Source organism: Phyllopteryx taeniolatus, chromosome 20, assembly GCF_024500385.1.
Source record: "Phyllopteryx taeniolatus isolate TA_2022b chromosome 20, UOR_Ptae_1.2, whole genome shotgun sequence".
NCBI lineage: Eukaryota > Metazoa > Chordata > Actinopteri > Syngnathiformes > Syngnathidae > Phyllopteryx > Phyllopteryx taeniolatus.
This window is the reverse complement of record NC_084521.1, coordinates 9,508,836-9,527,450: the sequence shown is the minus strand read 5'-3', so window position 1 is coordinate 9,527,450 and position 18,615 is coordinate 9,508,836. Positions and strand designations below refer to the sequence as shown.

At 40.0% G+C, this 18,615-nt stretch overlaps 1 protein-coding gene across 1 annotated transcript in view; it reads right to left on the bottom strand.

The window, feature by feature from the left end:
* The window catches only part of prkdc (protein kinase, DNA-activated, catalytic subunit), a 36,458-nt gene that overhangs the window by 13,909 nt on the left and 3,934 nt on the right, over window positions 1-18,615 (bottom strand). The window contains exons 12-56 of the mRNA XM_061757437.1: window positions 18,383-18,547; window positions 18,041-18,209; window positions 17,783-17,832; window positions 17,566-17,688; window positions 17,109-17,258; window positions 16,901-17,010; window positions 16,336-16,495; window positions 16,135-16,221; window positions 15,898-16,017; window positions 15,550-15,709; window positions 15,352-15,461; window positions 14,616-14,703; window positions 14,341-14,504; window positions 14,106-14,258; window positions 13,559-13,666; window positions 13,164-13,390; window positions 12,924-13,018; window positions 12,314-12,416; window positions 11,377-11,510; window positions 10,996-11,226; window positions 10,644-10,870; window positions 10,345-10,553; window positions 9,427-9,550; window positions 9,198-9,341; window positions 8,877-9,053; window positions 8,032-8,220; window positions 7,596-7,700; window positions 7,029-7,196; window positions 6,649-6,776; window positions 5,847-6,054; window positions 5,440-5,618; window positions 5,155-5,323; window positions 4,993-5,058; window positions 4,844-4,907; window positions 4,549-4,697; window positions 4,316-4,456; window positions 4,101-4,220; window positions 3,180-3,323; window positions 2,884-3,035; window positions 2,425-2,556; window positions 1,700-1,811; window positions 1,403-1,527; window positions 1,172-1,321; window positions 515-688; window positions 190-288 (exon numbers count right to left, since the gene is read on the bottom strand). Coding sequence (XP_061613421.1) covers window positions 190-288; window positions 515-688; window positions 1,172-1,321; window positions 1,403-1,527; window positions 1,700-1,811; window positions 2,425-2,556; window positions 2,884-3,035; window positions 3,180-3,323; window positions 4,101-4,220; window positions 4,316-4,456; window positions 4,549-4,697; window positions 4,844-4,907; window positions 4,993-5,058; window positions 5,155-5,323; window positions 5,440-5,618; window positions 5,847-6,054; window positions 6,649-6,776; window positions 7,029-7,196; window positions 7,596-7,700; window positions 8,032-8,220; window positions 8,877-9,053; window positions 9,198-9,341; window positions 9,427-9,550; window positions 10,345-10,553; window positions 10,644-10,870; window positions 10,996-11,226; window positions 11,377-11,510; window positions 12,314-12,416; window positions 12,924-13,018; window positions 13,164-13,390; window positions 13,559-13,666; window positions 14,106-14,258; window positions 14,341-14,504; window positions 14,616-14,703; window positions 15,352-15,461; window positions 15,550-15,709; window positions 15,898-16,017; window positions 16,135-16,221; window positions 16,336-16,495; window positions 16,901-17,010; window positions 17,109-17,258; window positions 17,566-17,688; window positions 17,783-17,832; window positions 18,041-18,209; window positions 18,383-18,547 — 6,362 coding nt within the window. The remainder of the gene's footprint in view (window positions 1-189; window positions 289-514; window positions 689-1,171; window positions 1,322-1,402; window positions 1,528-1,699; window positions 1,812-2,424; window positions 2,557-2,883; window positions 3,036-3,179; window positions 3,324-4,100; window positions 4,221-4,315; window positions 4,457-4,548; window positions 4,698-4,843; window positions 4,908-4,992; window positions 5,059-5,154; window positions 5,324-5,439; window positions 5,619-5,846; window positions 6,055-6,648; window positions 6,777-7,028; window positions 7,197-7,595; window positions 7,701-8,031; window positions 8,221-8,876; window positions 9,054-9,197; window positions 9,342-9,426; window positions 9,551-10,344; window positions 10,554-10,643; window positions 10,871-10,995; window positions 11,227-11,376; window positions 11,511-12,313; window positions 12,417-12,923; window positions 13,019-13,163; window positions 13,391-13,558; window positions 13,667-14,105; window positions 14,259-14,340; window positions 14,505-14,615; window positions 14,704-15,351; window positions 15,462-15,549; window positions 15,710-15,897; window positions 16,018-16,134; window positions 16,222-16,335; window positions 16,496-16,900; window positions 17,011-17,108; window positions 17,259-17,565; window positions 17,689-17,782; window positions 17,833-18,040; window positions 18,210-18,382; window positions 18,548-18,615) is intronic.

Here is an 18,615-nt window from a genome sequence, read left to right as displayed (position 1 = left end):
AGTATATTAAAGAAAAGGGAATATAATTGCTTAAAATAAGCCTTTTCTACACATTCACTTTTAGACAATATAAATCAAATCCTTTTAAATTATTATTTGATAGGAATACATTGTGTTGATATGCAGACCGAATTCAATCCACCTTGGGAGAGGTCCGTCTTTTATGTAACTAGTTGCGTTAGTACTTACTGAAGACCTTGGTTCTCTTCAGCAAATCCTTGAAGTAGTGTCTCTTTAGCTGCATTCAAAACTTCCAGTGAGATGCTGTCTGTCATACTCTCTTCATCACTGGAGGAAACAACAGCAGTCAAATGGTCAGAGCAACCCAAAACTAAATTAATAGTGAAGTCAAATCAATTTGTGTCCCTTTATTCATTTTAGCTCAGAATTCATTTTTATTGTGGCTGATGAAATTGTGTCAAATTACACCAAATATATACCCAAATCCGTTATTTTATGAGAGGAAACAATTTGAAACAACTGTATTGGAGGTAGACGTAGTGATGCTGCATACCTGTAGTTGTCCTGGATCCACATGAGGATGTCGTACATTCTCTCTCGGCACACTGGTGAAGGGTGGGAAACGAACGATGTCACAGCTCCAAGGAACTCCTGAAGCTGAGGCGGTGTCAGGCGAGCAAGGATTTTGTGGATGATTTCAAGACACACTCTCTGCATTGCTTCATCCCTTAATGCATGTAGAGTAAAAAGAAAAAAAAAAAGAAAAAACAAATAATACTGTATGTCAGAATCTGAATCATCCAAGTACACAACTGTACTTGCAAAAAGTTAAGGACGTTCAGTGTTTGGGTGAAATTTTAGGGTAAACCTAAAATGCTAAAATTCTCTAAAGTTTTGAATGCACCTGTTCAAAACCTACAACAGATATTTGATATTTATCTGGCATAACCCAAGTTGTGATTGCTCATGGTTAGCAATCGAACGATTTGAATGTCTGTAAAAGGTGTAGTAATTCCACAGTAATGTGTGTGGAAAAAAATGGCAAAGTGTCCCAGTGATTATATGACTAACATACGACTATGTTAGTTGGCAAGGGCAAAGATATCACTCAATACCCTCTGTAGGTCAACAATTTTATCTAAACTGAAATACATACATAAATTAATTTTAGGGGGTCCTCAGTAAGTTAAAAAAAATAAATAACACTTACCGATGAGCCATCATCTGAATGAATCCTGTGGTCTTAAGTTGCAAAAAAATATCTGGAATGGCATCAGCTCGACTTAAAACACACTCCAAACAGTTCAACTTTAGTAAGCCGTGCAACTTTGGCAGCTGGTAGAACACAGGATTGACAAACCTGCAAGAGCCAAAGAGGAAAGTGTGGAGCAACAGAACTGTACAGATATTTCTGCCAATATGTACACAAAGCAATGCTCACCTATCCATAAAAGGCGGAAAGTGCTTTGACACTTTGTTCACACAAATAATGAACTTGTCATTCATTTCTTTCTTCTTCAGACTTGTTATCTGACTTGCAGCAAGATTGAGAAGTTCTTGGTGATGCTAGGGGAATCATTTGGAAAGGTTAGATCTAAATCTGTTTGTAACATTAATAAAGAGTCATTATATTAATTAACTTAATTCACTAGTGCGGATAAGTGATACCGAAAATCGATGGAATGGATCACACAGTATTTCAATTCTAACTGTAATAATAGTGGGGAAGATTGCATACGTTTTCGTTGTCAGTCAAGTTCTTTAGGATGAGCCCAATAATTTCAGCAGCAGCTGAGTAGACATCTTTATACCTTACAAAGGTCATGTTGTTGGTGAGGGACTTGATGTACCTGTAAAGACATGCAGCATGATTAAAAGATAATCAGTACAGGGGGGTCTTCGGTTTACGATAGTCCCCACCTTTGGCATTTCAAATGTGAATGAACTAGTTCATAAAATTATTTAACTACTTCTTTTTATATCCATATGATAAGAAAACTGAATTAAAAAGTCAGTTGCTCAAATACACGACACATGACATACACTAGAGTAAACAAATAAAATGTGAATGGTAATCTTTACTGTGTTGAAGAATTGTGGTACTGCATTTAATGAATGACAATGATTGATTCCCCAATGATTTCATTATGCGTGACTACAAAGGCAGACATTTACAGTAAAGCAGACGTGCAGGAAGGCGGAAACAGAAAAGCAAGCCGCCACAGAGTGGAACAATACATCCAGACTGAGGTAATAAAATCAGTGAAAAAGTAAACGTGGTCGTCTTCTGAAAAAAATTCATTGGAATGCGTTTTTGAGATTGTATGGGAATATCACCAAATTGTTATTAGTAATGCCTTATAAGTGAGACCTTGATGTGATTACATTATTACTATTACTGAGGTTATTAATTAACAGGCAGCACAAGGAGGCCCTTGCCGTGTTCATTCCACACAGGTTCACCTGTCATACTGAATTCCACAGGAGGTATCGTAAGCTGGGAGATTGTTGGCCAGGATGATTCCGAGCAACTGAAGTCCAACAGAGTTGTCTTTACTTTCTGGGTCCGTGCCACAGAAGCGTTCATATATCAGACTACAAACAGACATTAAATACAAAAATTATGTTAGCATAACAGATGTTGTTTTGCGACAAATGGCAATTAAAAAAAATGTAAAAATCCCTGAAGATAGCAGACATAGCTGAAATCAAAGATCAGATTTGCATTTCCTTGTCACCTCTCAGAATTGACAGAATTTTCTTAAAACCTTCAAGGACTATTGTATGTAGCACAATAGCAAGAATTGCCTCAATCCAACATGCTTATGTGGGTTCTCTCCAGTTATCAAGGTTTCGACAAAAAGATGCCATTTTCCAGCTGCTGTCATTTTAAAGTGGGCGATTGTTTTAAGGACTACCTACCTGTAAGGCACATACAGACAGTCTTTCCAGCATTCGACCACAGTGCGAATGATCTCCAGATTATGGCGAAACACAGACCTTCGTTGGTGAAAGCTATGCTTCATTAGAAACTCTAACAGCCGATTGGCGAGCACTTCATCCCTGACATTGCCCTATGAAAGGAAAATATTGTTACAAATGTCAAAGCATTCTTGGGCCATCATAAAAGTATATTATGAGTATAATATTTCAGCTATACCAATTTTATTGGTATTTCTACAATGTACAGTAGAAGGACAAATATGAAAATACACAACCTTGGGTCTTGCTAAGCTTGTCCAAGACAACACTGTGACCACAATATCCACAACCATAAAATGGATACCCTCTCCTCCATTACTTCCAGATACGACAAGCTGTAGGAGTGGCCCCAGCCAGTGCTTGGCATATGGTCTAAAGACCTGCAAATAATGGTACAAAAAAATAAAAAAAAATAATACATTATTCTTAATAGTAAATTTCAGATCAGAATCATCAACATACAAAGAAATTGTCACTGGAAGTTGTGTCACTGTAGTAGTACAGTCAAGACAAAAAAAAAAAACTCACTATATTTAATGAAATATACTTTTAGTGATCATATACACATACACTAAGCAAGTCACAAAAACTTTGAGACGTTGGGCTTTTGGATGACATTTCAGGATGAACCTAAAATGCATTACAAACTTGACAGGTGAAATTAATTTGACCTTCTCAAAACTTCTGAATGCACACATATCTGAATGTTCATTGGGTTTCCGAACTTTTTGTGCAACTTTCTGTTCTCTAAGAAGGCTCTAAACAGCAATGTTTTTTTTTTTTTTTTGCAAACTCAATTTCAAAGGATGACCACATCTATGCCTTTCTGTGACGCTTCCAGTCTCTCTCTCTCTCTCTCTGCTGCAACCTGCTGATGACACCCAAGGTTCAGTGGCCACTTTACTTTGAGAACATCCTGTTGTGCCGTCTTGATCAGCAACATAAGTTAGCAAAATTATGCAAAGTGACAATGCTACATTGATGACTACAGTAATATTGACAGAGATGTGCACAATTATGGCAAAGTGTCACAGTGAACTTGTGAGTAAAATGTATTAAAGGTTAATGGTAAGTGGAAAGAAGGAATAGCATTTACCAGAACGAAGGCATTATGCACATGTGAAAGGTTGACAAGAGTCACATAACATGATATTCACCTCCTCCGTGTTGATGATTAGCTTTGAAATGAAGAGTCTGATATTGAGTGGTGTTGCTGGATTCATCAGTTTTCCATGGAGAAATTTCATCCATGGAGGAAGGTCACTGGGCACGTTTCCCTAGTTCATCCAAAGTATTATTAAGTATTTACAAATTGCAGTGACAGTGTGTTTGTTATTTGTTTCTTTACAACAAATACATGTGGCTTATCTACCTGTTCAATTTTGGGAGTTATGTTGTTCCTTTGCATGTGACCAATGAGAACTGTCATGGTCGCCATACATTCATGCTGATTTAGCTCGTCCATTTCCAGGTCCACTGTTGCATCTGGGGAATAAGGTGCCTCCTCTGTCTGCTGCATGTATAATAGCCAGACGTGCAAATAAAATCACAAAGGATATCGGACAACAAAACATGGTAATATTTAGTTCCGTAAACACAACTCACCACTTTTGCTACAGCACGTCTCTCTCCTTCAGGTTTCTGGGAGCTGTAGGAAAAGCTTTGAACTCCGGTCGAGAAATCAAACTGACTCATCTCCTCGCTCAGACTGCTGTCAGCCATGTAGGACTGGGAGGACAAATATACTGGCGCCTCTTTAGACGCCACACAAAAGTCTTTTGAGTTACCCAAAAAGGCAATGTTCACCTAATGTTGCATGTTATAGCACATAAGTCACCGCAAAGTAAATGACTTCAGTAGTCGACAAAATACCGGTTAAATACAGGTTAAAATACTGTACCTCCGTTCTCATCGCTCACTTCTTTTCGAATCATAGTATATTTCTTCTTTCTCTCGAGAGGGACCTGTATTGATAAGGACATAAAGGATGAAAGAAATGTTGCCTGATACTATTTTCCTAACCTAAAAAAAATTCTTAACATATTGTACCTCAATGATAACTGGGAAGTTGTAGGTCCTTTCAACGTCAATGAGATTTTCCAAAATGAACTGGTTCTGGGCAAGTTTAAAAAAAGGAGTCAACATCTTAACTTATTTGTGACACGTGAATGACGATGACAGTTAGGATTGATTCATACAGTTTGCCCACACCTTTTCTGGTTTGTCACTGAAGAGGAAGCCATAATAGAATTTGGGTTCACTGAAGCTGCAGCTGATGGCAGCGATGGCGCAGTTGTACGCAGCACAGTGGTACTGTCTCCTGACCTCGAGGAGCTGAGTCTCGCTGGCCATATTCTCAGTGAACGTTTCAAAACATGACCTAAACGAAGAATTGAAAAGATTCCTCTTCATCATTAAGTCATGGTATACTGGTAAACAAATACAATAATAATAATTTAAAAAAATGCATCTCTATAAGTCAAGGGGGAGTCCTACTTGAGCAATTTCTTTGATAGCTCATTCCCTTCAGTTTTGTCTGCACCACAATAAGCCGAATTGATGCGTGATTCCTTAGAATAAACTTCCTCTTTGGGAAGCCGAGAATACAGGAGTTCCATCACCTTGAAGCAGCCATTCTTCTTCAACAACTGTATCTCAAATGTTGATTCACTTGTCTGAAAAAAGAGGCATACAGTATACATGAGTGTGTTACTCAGATCTCAATAAAACTAGACTTAGGCTGTCAACTGATTAACTTGAATAATGAAGTGTTAATAACATAAAAACAGCATAAAATACATGGTCCGGTTGAAAAGGCAATACAGTACGTACTTTTTAATTAAATTCACCTACAAATAAAATAATGACAGCAAGCTGTAAGAAGAAAAATGCCGAACTCAAACCTTGGTGAAGCGACTGAGAAGCAAAGCCATTATTTCCGCAACATTTGCCACAAAGAAGTCAATGAGTGTCTTGGTGCTACAGTGAGAGGCGAGAGGCAGCAGAACTCTCTCCATCATGGCCTGAAGCACACTGCTGGTTGGCACATCACCCTGCTGGATCACTCCATATATCGTACACAGCAGCTGTAACTGCCGTTCACCACTTGGTCTGTTCACACATTCATGCAACATGGAAGAGATTATAAAAAAAAGTGAACAAAAATAACAGGTTACAAGTAAGACATTATTATTCACCCATATAATCGCGGATTTTTTTTTTTAACTCTTCCTCCATTTCCACTGAAAAATGTAACTATTTATTGGTTTGTGCTCAGCCGAAAGCCTTTTATAATGTGTAAGTGTTTCTTTGGCGCCATCGTGTGGCACACTGGTGCCAAGGAACTCTGTTAAGGTGTGTTGAGGAGCTTCATGTATTCCTTTGCCACCATCTTGTGGCATCTATGTGCCAAGGTACTATGTTGAAGAGGTCCATGTAGTGCTTTGCCGCTAACCAAACCTTTTGGGGTGAGCGTCAATTGCTTGCGGAGTTTCGCGATTCGCGACGGGGCTTACGGGGGAACACTAACCTTTCACCAAATCAAACAATACATTTCTCTTTTTTCAGTCACATATTTTGATAAACATTTACCTCAATACCCCCGGTGTGCCTTATACCATACCCTACTTCCTAAAGATGCCTTTTTGACCAGTAATCTTATTTATATTTGCCCTAAAAAAAATACAATTAATCATCTTTACTGACCGTTTAGCAATTCTTTGGAAGCATGTTTGAAATTGCTCCTCCATGATGTGCTTTCTGTCTCGACACAGGATCCCAGCCAGCAGTTTGAGCAGAAGTGGGCTCTGAGAAAGCTCAAGGGCATCCAGCAGCTATAACAAAAATTATTTTCATTCCCAGTGCCAGCAACACATTACACATTCTCTACCTATAAAAGAAAAACACATTTTAACATCTACATTTTTATATCTGTATGAAAAAATGTCGCTTCACTCTGATTTACTGTACATGTAGTAAAGTGTACATTTGAAAGATGTGATAAAGGTTGTTTTTCTTTGTGTTATTATATGCACACTTTCTTTTTTTATGTGTGATTATCTGTGCATCATTTATAAAACACTCACCTTTCTAACACAGTCCATGTAGTTGTTGCGGTGAAGGGACCCCTTTGCAAATTCATCAGACTGCATAGGAAAGTGGGAGGCCACCAGGGATTCAAGTGCTTTCTGCAGCTCAGCCAGTGGTTCCTCCGGGACGGTTGTAAAGAAGGGTAACACCAGCAGGGCTTGACTCTAGACAGATGAAGGAAAACAGTAAAAACACAGAAAAGCAGAAAATACTGCAACAAATTAGAGTAATGGACAAAGGCTCTGTTTCCAACATGCACAACAGTTCATTACGATTCCATAATCAAAAGTGGTAAATGGGAGCAATAAATCAGTAGCATGTCACTTTACAGCAAATGGCGTAACAACTACAGTGGTATTAAAGTGTTCAGCTCATTTCTCTGTGACAATGAGCGTTAATTACGAACAATTCAACTCATTTTAAGAAATAGCTGGTTCATTTCAACAAAGAGAATCCTTTTACATCCAGACTTGGAAAGGCAAGAGATCATTTTTCCCACTGCAAATCATTCCAGAAACCCAACTGAACTGTACCACATGGCTTTAATCTGCAAACGTTTGTACCTTGAGATTCAGGGGTAGACTTCTGTCGACCAGGAGCATGGTAAAAGTAAAAAAAACTTGTTTAAATCCTTCATGGTTGACATTGGAGCACACCGAGGAGTCAATCTGAAGAGAGGGAAAATATGATAAAGAAAAAATATCAGAATTCAGTAGCTTGATCCGTTTAACAAAATAAGATGCTGGCCAACAGAAATACTGCAATAAACAGAATTTCTGATGGTTAACTGTTAAGAGTGATGGGCAAAACAAACACAATTCATGAACCGCAACACACCACACAGCTCTCCAGATACAAGTTGCAAGTCACTATGGCCCAATGACTTATCTGGTTATTATAACGAAATAGAGATTATCCACTTTGTTTTTTTAACAAAGCAAAATTAACACAACATCAGCAGCTTGTTTGGGAAAACAAAAGGAAGTGTCATCGGAATACCTGCAGGAGTTTGGAGAGTAACAGGAGAGTGGCAGTTTTGCTCTCTGCATTTGAAGCGTGTCCACCCCACCATGACTGGAGCCTATTCCATCCTCGTAGCACCTCCTCCACCAGCTGTTTTCCCTGAGTTTTCCGAAAAGAACGCTCCCGAAAACTGTGGTCCAGCATGCCATTCAGCAACGCGCTGACCTGAGATCAAAAGCAGAAAGATTTATCATAGCTCAACCAATTGGTAAACACTTTTAGAGTCATTGTATCAGCATTACCACATTACTGGTACCCTTTCTTTCCTCAGTGACTCTCCGTACTTGTGTTTTTATACCTTACATGTATGTTCTGTCATAGGGGCTTGTTTGTTGTCGTACTAGAGTAGCTTCAACTATCAGAGACAAATTCTTTGTGTGTTTTACCATACTTGGTCAATAATGAGGATTCTGATTCTGAGGTACATGTGATGGCAGTCTACAAGATAAATTTATCTACAGGTGGGACTGACATAAAGTTTTGAGGTCGGGAACGGCCAATGAGGTTTTCTCCGGGCACTCCGGTTTCCTCCCACATCCCAAAAACATGCATTAATTGGAGACTCTAAACTGCCCGTAGGCATGACTGTGAGTGCGAATGGTTGTTTGTTTCTATGTGCCCTGCGATTGGCTGGCAACCAGTTCAGGGTGTACCCCGCCTCCTGCCCGATGACAGCTGGGATAGGCTCCAGCACGCCCGCGACCCTAGTGAGGAGAAGCGGCTCAGAAAATGGATGGATGGATGGAACGGCCAATGAACAACTTTGCGCAATGTAGGTCGTCACATGGCACAAGAAGGGAAAGAAGACAAAAACTATTAACCATGGTGGGGTTGAGAGAGGACGCCATCATGAGACGAGGTACAGTTGTATTCATGTTTCGAAGCAACTCAGTGTTAATGGCCGTCGGGAAGAGGCTGTAGAAATATTCGGCATGAGAGAAGCTCAAGAAGCTCTGGCAGTGACTTCCAGTCAGGAGTATGTCCAGGAGTTGCTCACCCTGCATGGAAATGCACGAGAGCAGAAGGTGGGAAAACAGTCATCTCCCAACAGGGCTAAAATATGGCTGTGCTTTAAGTTACTTTTGTTGGCAATTCAATTTTGTTTTAAATTAAATTTTCTTTTAAAAGAACATGGCACTGACCATTTGATTGAGAGCAAAAGCAAGCTCAAGTAGGCCCTCAGCTAGCTTCTTGGTATTTACATCCAAGGACGGCAGTGACTTCCTGTCACCAGGTGCTACACAGTTATACACCGCCATGAGAAGTGATTTGGCAGGATCTGCATCCTTCATTACAAATAGCACCGGAAAAAAAATATGGTTAATATGTAGTCATTGAGCATTGATTATGAAACCAAGTATGTTTAAGTACTTGGCTTTGCAGAATGGAGTGGAGGAAGCCGGCTTTGTGGATCTGCTTGCAAGAAGACAGAACCATTTCCAACTGCCCATGGTGTCCAGACTGGTAGAAGTCTACAGCACATAGCGCGTCAACACTGAGTAAAAACAAACACATAATTGTTTAGATATATAGAATCATGATAGCCTGACACTCAGTAGCATTTGATACAACAGAGAATTACGTTTAGCCATAGAAATATGGTATGTGCTTATTTACTTTACAAGTATCTTCTTGAAATTTTGTTAGTTGAGTTAAACTCCAACATCACAATTCTATCAGGTCTGAGATAAAACAAGGCACACAACTTGTTTTTTTTTCTAAATGGTTTTGCCTCTTCAAACGTTACTGACATGCTATGCCTGTATGCCCATCTCTACATCGCAATCACTTTTGGCTATTCCATGGCGCTGCCGCAACTTAAAATATGACGATCTGATGTTAAATTTCAGCAGAAGCTTTTAGCAACTACTGATTCTATGTCTGTATGGTTCTCTATATGTTGCGTTACACTGCTTAACTGCTGCTCATCTATGTGTGTGGGTTTTTGCTGTGTGGAATTTGAAACCTTGTTTTATTATAAAGCATGAGATTTTCTCAATTCAATTGGATTTCTACAGGCACGTGTATGTAGACATTTCTGCCCATTTATCCAGAACATTTTCGTAACATTTCACTAATGTTATATGAGACATTTATCATACTGGGCATTTGGTTTTCCCTTGTATTAAAAATGTATGCATAACCAAAATGTTTATGTTTAGATTCTACCAGGGCAATATTTTTGTTGATAAATTCTTTAAATACATCTCAAGTGAAGGTATCGGTAAATATATCTCTGTGTGTCAGCCCTGCAATTGACTGGCAAAGACAAAAAGATAATCCACATACCTTTTATGTGAAATTCTTTTCTTCAAGCTACATTCCAGACGAGCACGGTATGGTGAGGCCAGCAAGGCCTTGAGGAGAGGAATACATACTACGGGTAGGTTCTTTATTATAGCCACATCTGCCATATTGAAACCCACAGAGGATGGCTCGCACACCACCATGGCAGTCAGCTCAAAAAATATGGAGGTGAAAATATCTTGTTCCAGAAGCTGTAAACAGTGAGGAAAGGTACTTTCAGCAAGAACAAAAAAGCAGGTGTGGTTACAAAAAGGGCTTTCATGCCTAAAAATCTATCTCACCTTGCAAAAGTCCTGGCCTCCTTTGACGAGGACCATGGTGGTAAACTCCAGCAGACGAACAATGATTGTACATTTGCTGTAGTTGTACTGGTCCACCTCTATTGGACTGAAGTGAGAGTTCCTCTGGCCATGTTGGAAGAGGCTCTCTGCTGCAGCCAGCTCTTGGGTGGCAAGCTCAGTCAAAAAGAAATGCACAGCTTGCAGAAAACTTGATTGTTCCCTGGAGTCTTGGGAAGGAAATAGAATACTTTTTGAGCCAGTTCAGAACTAAAATATGACTTTTACAGCTGTTTAGGACTGAAATTCATGCACATTTTACACACGTTTATTACTGGTGACCACAAGAACTTACTAAGCATGTGATTAGGCTTAATTATATGCAGGCTGATGAAGGTATTGTAGCAGTCGAGGGCAGCCAGCAGAAGGTCCATCCACTGCAGGGTGGCCCGAATGCTGAAAGGGCCCATCAAGTTCCTGAGAGTAGGTTGGGAGAGTAGACCTCCACCTTCAAACTTTGCGACCAGGAAACCCATACCACGATCATTTAGCACACCCTCTAGCCATTGTGGTGGAGATTTATTTCCTAAATTGACATCAAACACACAGAGCACCAGGGTAGAAAAGTGTTTTTAAAATATTCCACTGTGCCATTATTGATGATAATATTTATTGTTACCTACGGCCCTAGTGAGGATAAGCGGTTCAGAAAATGGATGGATAATTATTATCTCACCTGGGAGGAGAGGCACAAACTCATGGAAGAGCTCCAAGCATTTGTGGCGACACTCAGTCTGAGGTCGACCACATTGTTCCAGAAGCCATAAAACCACGTCTGACAGGCACAGCTTTACTTCAGCTGGAAAGCCCCTAAAAGAGGACACAGAGGGATAAGAATGACAATGCAAATATCCATCCATCCGTTCATCTTTTTCTGTTAATCTGTGGTCGGGTCGCATGGGCAGCAGTCGAAGTAGGGAACCCCTACTTCCCTCTCCCGAACCACTTCCTCCAGAGGGATCCCAAGGCATTCCCCACGCCAGCAGAGAGAAAGTCCCTCCTGCGTGTAATGGGCCTTCCCAGGCCTTCTCCTGTTTGTACATGCCCCGAACACCTCACTCCAGAGGAGTCCAGGAGGCATCCTAAACAGATGCCCGATCCACCTCATCTGGCTCTCCCCTGAGCCCCTCCCAGATGACCGAGCTTCTCACCCTTTTTGCAAGGAGAGCCCGAACCCTGCGGAGAAAACTCATTTCGGCCGCTTATATCCATGGGAAAGGGGACCAAAGTTGCTTCTTCAGGTTGTGACCATGTGTGCCAAGGGTGCAGGCCCGGCCACCATGCGCTCGTCATCAAGCACCACTCGAACAGAGCCTCGGTGATCCACGTCCGGATGAGGGAAAACGTGGTCCAACTGTGTTTCCCATCATTAGCGGGTTCTGAGACTTGCAATATTAACATCCAAAAGCTATCAAGCAAACATGTAGCAAGGAAGTGCATGCATGACGTACTGTATGTAGTGGAAATGTATTTAAGCAGCATTCTGCTTTCACTTTTCAACAGGTACGTGAATTAGACTTAGAACAAACTAATTTAAAATAGTTTAACATTTGAAACACAGTTGTCATGTGCCATATCTTGTATAACGATGTGCTTGTTGGTTGACTACCCACCTCGGGATACGTCTCTTAGCACTTTGCTGATTGAGAGTGTGGGCCTTGTACTTGATGATCCGTTTCAGATGATCAATGGCACTGCTACACTGCTGCAGTGTACCTGTGGATGTAAGAAAAGAAAGTCATGGTTGGTTGGTAACTTTGCACTATTAAAATAGTCTTGAACCTACTGTTTGTGTGCAACTTTCTGACGATAGTTTTGCTGTCTCAACCAGTGTTTGTCATTGTGGTCAGGGATACATCACTCATCAGCCACACATTGACGATTTCATAAATATCATCCATCTTACCCATTTGATACAGCCTTTTTATCAGGTGTAACATCAAGGTTGGATTGAGTACTGGATTGAAAAGTACCACTTTTCATACTGCACTAACCCATTACAAAAGCCCTGCTTTTCCTATTAGCACACCTTGCTAAAAAGGATGTAATGCATGCATAAAACTGTAATATCATGTGTTTTAATGTCTTATATTTTCCATAGTTAATGGAAAAAGTGGGATCTTCCTTGTCTACCCATCTTAAAATAGAACCTGGTGGGGGATTGCGTGTTGTGATAGGAATAAAGATGGCAATACGCGGTTTGTTAAAGTGAAGGAGAGTTACCCATTGATCGCTCATCTGTGTGTGCAAGAGCCAGGCTCTCGACAAAAATAACAAGCACTTCAAAGATGAACTGCTCCACCAAGGAATTTTCCTCCCTGGAAGAGAAAAGAGTTGAGAGTGCAAAAACACAACATGTTGGCACTGAAGCATGAGTCCAGAGAATAATAATCATCTTGGAGTCTATCTGGAAATTCTTATTGGGTGTACAGTGAAGAAACAAGGATTAGAACATTCTCGCACCTGAATTGCCTGTAAATACTATTGAAAGCTAAAGCTGCACCCAGCCTTTTGAAGCCATTGGGGTGTAGAGCCAAGCTGTAGATTCGCTTAAACAGCGACTTCATGTTTGTTGGGCTCTTCTCTTGCTGCTTGGGGCTAGTTTGTTTGATTGACCATTTGACAAACTCTTCGATGCAGCGGCCACTGAAGTCTCTCAGTGTGCTGTCCTTGGGGTCAACAACACCATCCTACAAGAAGCAAATTAAATTATAGTAGCAAAAAAAATAATAACAAAAAAACTTGTAAAACTGCAGATAGGTATTTAGAAATTTTGCAGAAAAAATACTTGTCGAATCCTCACGCAGGATTGCAAATGAATATCATCATTAAACCCTTTACTGAATGTGTGCACTTACCAGAATAGCTTCAAGAACAGCTACTGTATCTTGGCTCTCAAACTTCTTGTTGTTAGTAAACCAGTGGATAAGTTGCATAACCAGTGGTTCAAAGAGCTGTCTGGTCACCTGTCAAAAATATCCATTTAGAAATATTGTCTGCATTATCACACACTTCCAATCTGTGTTTGCAATTATAAAATGTGAACTCAAGCACACTCTTTTTTTTTTTCCTTTTTTTTTTTTTTTTTTTTCACCCGACGGTTTTAAATAACTCCACGGTGGTTGATGCGGTTCTCATATATGCCGATTGCTAGCTGAGACATCAAATATCCTTTTTTACTTGATCACTTCTTAATACAGTATCAATAGAGGGCTTTGACAACCAGATACAGTATATTCAGTGTTGCTTTTCCACCATCACACCCTTAAACTGTCACATTTAATTATTTGAATGAACGGTCAACTACAAAAGCCTGGCTCTCGGTCAGTCTGCTGATTATGTGCTCTGTGTTACAGCGCCTTTATACACGTGTTTCGTACCATTATTATAATTAGTGATACACACCTGATCGACATCACAGGCCAGACGCAGCAGCACAGGAAAAAGCCTCTTGTGCAGCTTGTACATAGGTGGTAAACGGTTCTCTCCCTCCACCATCTGAGCACTCTTACCAACCATGTAGAGGACTAAGCTGTGGAGCAGCTCACAAGCAGCAACCTACATCATAGATCAGTCAAAGGAGAATATGGTGTTAGTGCTTGTATTAACTGAGCGCAAACTAGGATGGAAAAGGACACACTTTGGTTTGTCTGTCACTTGTGGAGAGAGCAAGTTCACTGATCCGAGGCAAGAAAGGGTCCAGATAGATGACTGGCTTCATATCAGTGAATGGCACAGCAAAGCTGAGCCTCTTCTCAATATCCCAGGCCACAAACTTTTTCATCATCTCCTCTGATGAGACCACTTGTGAAGGAACAGAGGCCCAAAACAGCCAACAATGTTATAAAAATGACCACTGCTTGGTGGATTAGATGACAAGACAAGAAACAACGGGTTAGCTGTCTGAGTCCATACCAGTTATAAGGTTTCTGTTGAGCTTCCCACCCAAATGACCGAGTAACTTGACCACCCTGAGCCTCACCATGGTAAGAGGAGCATCCTCCTGCATTCATGCATAAAGGATAGTTGATTGTTTACCATAAATCTACTCAAGTATATTAAAAGTACAGTCTTGGAATACTTAACATGCATGGCATGTGGCATAGAAATGGCGATAGTGTAATTTTGTTTTTCCCGTTTCAGCTAATGCTTGAACTTGTTTTTGAAAAAAAAATGAACAGAAATAAAAACGTATACACAAACATGTTCAAAAGTTGAGCTCACTTAGTAATATTCTTTTTACAAATAAGCCCCATTTTTATTAATTTACAAATTAATAAAAAATAGTAATATTCTTTTTAAAGCCACTTTGGTTCAATGAAGATAACATTGAATTAATCAGAAATAAAGTCTTGACCTTGTGACATGTGTTAAAACAGTGCTTTTCTTTAAAAAAATAAAAATTTAAAAAATAACCGAAGTAACCCCTAAACATTTCAACTTAATTTGACCTTTTCTAAAACTTTTTAATGCACAATCCCAACTGTTCAATGTTACAGTACTTTTTGTACAATTTGCTGTTCTCTAAGAAGGAGCTGAACAGTGCAATTTACAAGAGGTCTTTTTACGGGAAATATTAAAATTGCAAATGGCAGGAGCATTTTTTTTTAAATTCTTATTATTATGTGGTTGCTAAAAGCCTTTATACTACCATAGCAAACTGGTTAGACTTCTTCAGGAGCCTTGTCATCACTCGGTTGTATCCAATGTCACTTCTTGAGGACAAAGAGGACATCACCTCCCATACGCTATCGTCTTTGTCTAAGTTAAAGAGATGGTTAGTGTATCTCCACCCACAACAAGGTAACAGATTTGATTAAGTTGGTTTGCTGTCAAATCAAAGGCTTACTGTCGCTGGCGTTGGTTTTGAGGTATCCATCCAGAAAAGGGAGGATGAGCTTGTAGCAAGGCTGCATGGTCTCCAGAGGGATATGGCTGGACCAGCCTTCCAGAGCATCTAGAGCTGCATTAGCCAAAGGGATATGGCTAAGACCCAACTTCAGAGCCGCCTGCATAATGGAAAAGTGAAGGCATGGAGTTTGTCGCCTTGTATTTTCTTCAGACAACGCTCGCTTTTTACAACTATTAGCCGTTGCAGTTAGTCTTTAGTAAACTCAATCTCTCTCAAATGCTGCTTCACGACCCAGTACTTGCAAAGCATGTCAACTAAGGCTACAAATAAAAAGATGGAACCCACCTCCAGAGCAGGACAGTACACCTTCATGTCCACAGCCACGATGTTGTGGTGCAGTGAGAGGACAAATGTCAAGCAGGATGCCAGCAGCTCATCTTTGTACTGCTTCATTCTCACACAGACCTAGTCAGATAGACACCACATTTCACTCACAAGTTTCAGGGAAAAGCTTGGTTATTATTAGATAAACAACTTGGGTGAAACATCACAGTTCATTTGATTAATTGAGAGAGCTTCTACCTCTTTTCCAAACTTTGAGAAGAGTCCAAAACAAGCACTTTTCACTGTGTCACTCTGATATGAAGCTGAGCTGTTAAAGCCAACTCCCTGTGAAAGAAAAAACATTTAAATATGTATCATTTGTGAGCCCTTAACAACTCTTCACGTCAAAGCAAAACAGCAAAATAGATAACTTAAAAATGTTGTGTGGCGATAAATTACCTGGTAATACTTAATTCTCTTGGCAATTTTCATGGTGACAGAGAGCAACTTGTAAAAACCACTGACAAGTGGGTTTCGAATTGACTGGAGGATAAGTTTATGGCTGAAGGGGTACATCCAAGTCTGGAAATACTCGACATGTTTATGAAGCAAGAGCTCACTACAGAAGCAAACACAAAAGAGAGGTCTCAGTTGTTTCAACAAAGCGAGGTGGATGGAAATGGGCATGATCTGTTGCACTTAATATACTTTATTATTTTGTACAGATGTGCTAGGAATACAATTACAGTTCCATTCATCCATCAAGGAAATCTGCTTGAATGTCCATTCATAGGTTGAATGGTGTTCGATGAAGTGTCTGTGCATTTAATAGTTTAGACATTTTTTTTATATACGGATCCTGGGTTGTTGGGATGAGGGTTAAAATTAAAGCTGACAATAAAAAAAGTAATAGACTTCAAGAACATCACTAGGTCAATGCATCGTGAAACTACTGCGAGAATACAAATACAGTATACTGTCTTCGCTATTTGCTGTCTGGAACTCTGTGTTGCATCTACATTACCTGCAAAAGTCCACTAAATTGATAAAGGCAGTGAAGTCTTTCATCTTATTGGGCAAAAGATGAGCGGCAGGGTCAGAAGAAGGCGCGACATGAGATATATCACCTGGAGCCTGACAAGGATAAGGAGACAGGTGTCAAGTACATACACACCAAGTCTTGTTTGTTAAACAGTATGCAGTTACTGTGTCCACTAAGGGCAACCACTCACCTCCTCTCTTGATGTGACTTTTTGCAAAGACAAGTCTAATTTATCAATGATTAGAAGAATCGATTTGACTAGCTCATCGTAAAGAATGCGACTCAAGGACACAAGAGCTGCATTCTGACTTTCAAAAGCTCCGTCCAAAAATCCTGAATCCTGTGGAAGCAGACAAATGTGAGGGGAGGAGCATATAAGCAAAAATGTACTCCAGAATTCATCAACCATGTACAACCACTTTCTTACACCCACAGAGTGGTGGGGTTTCTTTTATACAAAGGAGTGTTAGGGCCACACGGGGGGGGAGATCAACATTACGAGATTGAGGTCGTAATCTTACAAGAAAGAAATTGTATGTCATCTTTTCACTGTGGCCCAAACACAGTACTCCTTTGTACTTATGTGCTTGTTCATTAAACAAGCAATGTGGGAAGTGGTGGAAAAAGCACTAGTAATTGTATTGTACCTTCAACCGATCACAATCTAGTAGGTCTTTGTATAGGGCGAGATAGTTTTTACTGGACGGAACCTTCCACTTTCCAATATGAACTTCAGAAGAGCCAAACAAATCATTTTCATTACGTTTGCCCTGAGGAAAAAAAAATTACTTATGAAGAGATTTATGAAAACAAGATGTGCAAGGATTCCACTTCGTAAACAAAGAACATTTACAGTAAACTGACCTCAGGGTTGATGATGGGTTTAGAACAAACACGAATCAATCCTTGGTGCACTAAAAATATGAGAAAATAAAATGAACCATAAGTGATTATCATGTAAAAATTGACCTATACCTCAATAAATGCCACCTGAATAAAAAGTTTGATACTTTTTTTACTCTGAATTTTTTTGTCCTTATCTGCCCTTTATGTGAAGTCCCTTTCACCTTGCACCCACACTGCATGATTCATTGTAGCCATTTTGAACTCAGGTCAACTTACCCACAGAGCTAATGAAACTCCACAGAACAGGTCCTTTCGAGGCCATGGCCACCAGCACTTTAATGATGGCTCTGGAACAAGCGATCTGCATTTTCTCACTGTACTGAGGGAAGTTGTCAATCTGCACCACAAGGAGGCGTTCCAGTAGTGGAGTGTACACCTCTGGAATCTGAGGTCATGGGGGCGGGTCATACAAAACAATATTCCAAAATAGCAGAAATTTTCAATGTGAAGTTGTAGGGGAATTTTAGAAATAGTAGTATTGTGGATGAAAAAAAGATCATTTTTGAGGGCCAGAAGCGGAATAAAAAGAAAGGTATTACGAGTTTATGAGTTTGTGACCTTGTCCAGGTGAATCAGGACACACGCTATAGAGTCCATGAAGCTGGGCAGCTGGTAGAAGGATTCGTCCTCCCTATCAGACTCAGTCAGGTACATCTGTTTACAGCGTTGAATCAGTTCTGTGTACATCAACTCCACATCTTGTGGGCAAACTTTCTTGCATGGCTTAAAAAGAGATAAAATTATACACACAACATGATTCACAGAATTCAAATTTGAACTTGGAAATTAAA